The sequence below is a fragment of the Bison bison genome, unplaced genomic scaffold (genome assembly GCF_000754665.1).
Source record: "Bison bison bison isolate TAMUID 2011002044 unplaced genomic scaffold, Bison_UMD1.0 scf7180017863978, whole genome shotgun sequence".
Taxonomy (NCBI): domain Eukaryota; kingdom Metazoa; phylum Chordata; class Mammalia; order Artiodactyla; family Bovidae; genus Bison; species Bison bison.
Window position 1 is genome coordinate 483,405 of NW_011494550.1, and position 3,436 is coordinate 486,840.

The 3,436-nt window shown below is 45.6% G+C and overlaps 1 protein-coding gene across 1 annotated transcript in view; it reads right to left on the reverse strand.

The window, feature by feature from the left end:
• LOC104984303 (cytochrome P450 4F6-like) overlaps positions 1 to 3,436 on the reverse strand; it is a 31,413-nt gene that overhangs the window by 18,523 nt on the left and 9,454 nt on the right. The window contains exons 4-5 of the mRNA XM_010833980.1: positions 3,234 to 3,287; positions 3,023 to 3,150 (exon numbers count right to left, since the gene is read on the reverse strand). Coding sequence (XP_010832282.1) covers positions 3,023 to 3,150; positions 3,234 to 3,287 — 182 coding nt within the window. The remainder of the gene's footprint in view (positions 1 to 3,022; positions 3,151 to 3,233; positions 3,288 to 3,436) is intronic.

Below are 3,436 nucleotides of genomic sequence, written 5' to 3' on the forward strand. Positions count from 1 at the left end.
CATCCTCTGTCATCCCCCTTCTCCTCCCTGCACCCCAATCCCTCCCCAGCATCAGAGTCTTTTCCAATGAGTCAACTCTTCACATGAGGTGGCCAAAGCACTGGAGTTTCAGCTTTAGCATCATTCCTTCCAAAGAACACCCAGGACTGATCTCCTTTAGGATGGACTGATTGGATCTCCTTGCAGTCCAAGGGACTCTCAAGAGTCTTCTCTCCAACACCACAGTTCAAAAGCATCAATTCTTTGGTGCTCACCTTTCTTCACAGTCCACCTCTCACATCCATACATGGCCACAGGAAAAACCATAGCCTTGACTAGATGGACCTTTGTTGGCAAAGTAATGTCTCTGCTTTTTAATATGCTATCTAGGTTGGTCATAACTTTCCTTCCAAGGAGTAAGCGTCTTTTAATTTCTGCAAATTTAATTTAATTTGCAGATGGAAGCTGCAATCACCATCTGCAGTGATTTTGGAGCCCCCCAAAAAATAAAATCATCCACTGTTTCCACTGTTTCCCCATCTATTTGCCATGAAGTGATGGGACCGGATGCCATGATCTTAGTTTTCTGAATGTTGAGCTTTAAGCCAACTTTTTCACTCTCCTCTTTCACTTTCATTAAGAGGCTCTTTAGTTCTTCTTCACTTTCTGCCATAAGGGTGGTATCACCTGCGTATCTGAGATTATTGATATTGCTCCTGGCAGTCTTGATTCCAGCCTGTGCTTCATCCAGCCCAGTGTTTCTCATGATGTACTCTGCATATAAGTTAAATAAGCAGGGTGACAATATACAGCCTTGACGTACTCTTTTTCCTACTTGGAACCACTCTGTTGTTCCATGTCCAGTTCTAACTGTTGCTTCCTGACCTGCATATAGGTTTCTCAAGTAGTCATGTACAAATTTGAGAATTGGACCATAAAGAAGTCTGAGGGCCAAAGAACTGATGCTTTCAAATTGTGGTGCTGGAGAAGACTCTTGAGAGTCCCTTAGACTGCAAGGAGATCAAACTCATCAATCTTAAAGGAAATCAACCTGAATATTTATTGGAAGGACTGATGCTGATGCTGAAGCTCCAAAACTTTGCCCACCTGATGTGAATAGCTGACTCATTGGAAAAGACCCTGATGCTGGGAAAGATTGTGGGCAAGAGGAGAAGGGATTGACAGAGGATAAGATGGTACGATGGCCTCACTGACTCAATGGACATGAGTTTGAGCAAACTCCAGGAGATAGGACAGGACAGGACAGCCTGTTATGCTGCAACCCATGAGGCTGTAAAGAGTCAGACCCAACTTAGCGACTGAACAACAACAAAGATGTCCTGTATTGGTGTTGTACAAACCAAGTTAGAATGCCTGACTCACTACACATAGCTCACTTACTAATGAGCTATCTTGGGCAATCTCCCTAACCTCTCTAACCTTCCATTTCATTATCCTTAAAGTGGCAATTATAATCATCTCTACCTCATAGGATTGTGAAAATAAATTAGACAACACATGCCATGGACCTGGCTCACTGTTCCATTTCCTTCTCCAGGGGATCTTCCTGACCCAGGAATTGAACACATGCCTCCCGTATTGCAGGCAGACTGTTTACCCTCTGAGCCACTAAGGAAGGCCCTTCTGATACACAATAAGTGTTAAATAACTTTTAACTATCATCATCATCTTCATCACTATCATAGTGAAAGACAACTGCAAATGGGTCCCCATTTCTTCATCCTTCCCTTCACCTTCACTCTTTGCAATGAGATTTCACAGCTCCTTCATTAGGAAGAGCAACCTCTTTCTCCACCTGTTGAATCTGGACTGAGCTGGGACTTGCTTCAGTTAACAGGAGGTGGTGTGCTAGTTTCCAAACTAGGTTTCAAGAGATACTGCATGTTTGCTCATTCTCTTGGAGCCCAGCTTCCACCATGCAGTCAAGCTCAGGTGATGAGAGCTACCAGAAGATGAGAGACAAATACAGGAGTCCATTGTCCCACCAAGGCTATCCTAAACCAGTTGACAGCTAGCCAAGCTCTGAGTACATGCCAAAGCTAAATCCAGAACAGCAGAGCTGTCTACATAACCCACCCATGACCACAAATGCATGCATGATTCCAACCAGGATGAGAATGACTCACTGATGTATCATCTCATGAACAATAATAAACACTAATTCTTTCAAGTCCACGGGTTTTAAGGGGGTATGCAGAAAGTTTTAAGGTGGTGCAGAAAGAACTACTATGCAATGTTCATCATTTGTGTCCTGAATTTACAGAGCTTCCATGAAGCAGACTAGCATCTAAAACTTTCTGAGTACCTAATGTGTGCCAGGAACCTGATTCCATTACATCATCTTGACCACCCTTTTGTTGTTGTTGTTCAGTTGCTAAGTCGTGTCTGACTCTTTGCAACCCCATGGACTGCAGCACACCAGGATTCCCTGTCCTTCACTACCTCCTGGAGTTTGCTCAAATTCATGTCCATTGACTCGGTGATGCTATCTAACCATCTCATCCTCTGCCACCTTCATCTCCTTTTGCCTTCAATCTTTCCCAGCATCACAATCTTTTAAAAGGGGTAGCTCAAATGGTAAAAATCTGCCTGCAATGCAAGAGACCCTGGTTTGATTCCTGGGTTGGGAAGATCCCCTGGAGAAAGGATAGGCTACCCACTCCAGTATTCTTGGGCTTCTCTAGTGGCTCAGCTGGTAAAGAATCTGCCTTCAATGTGGGAGACCTGGGTTCGATCCCTGGGTTGGGAAGATCCTTTGGAGAAGGGAAAGGCTACCCACTCCAGAATTCTGTCCTGGAGAATTCCATGGACTGTATAGTCCATGGGGTCGCAAAGAGTAGGACACGACTGAGCGACTTTCACTTTCATCCCAGTTTTACAGATGAGGAAATTGAGGCTTAGAGAGGAAAATCAGTGACCCCCCAAAGCCATCCAGCTGAATCAGGATTCCAGACCATATGTGTTGAGGCCCATTCCCCCTTTCCCAATGCTCCAGCTGGGACCCTGGGTTCAAGAGACTCACGTGCATGATGTCTGCGCTCTTGTTGAAAATCTTCATATACGGCTTCAAAATCTCGAAGTGGAAGGCAGGTGTCAGCAGGCGACGGTGGCTGCTCCACTTGTCACCAGCACTCAGCAGGAGCCCATCCCCTAGCAGAGACAGCCATGGGGAGTAAGCAAAAGAACCTTTTCCTGGGCCCCCAAGATCATCCCCTTCACTCACAGTTACTCACCCAGCCAGGGCTTCAGGAAGCTGTAGAAAAACACATCCTTGGGTATGATGGTGGCTGATACAAGAAATAGAACATCAGGGGCCATGGTGGATGGTGGGGCGGAGTAATAATTTTTGGTGGGGGCTGGAGGCTCCCAGGAAGCGGTCTGAATTTTCCAAGCTCAGCATAGCAGGAATGGGGCCAAGAGTAGAGGAAGCTTGGAG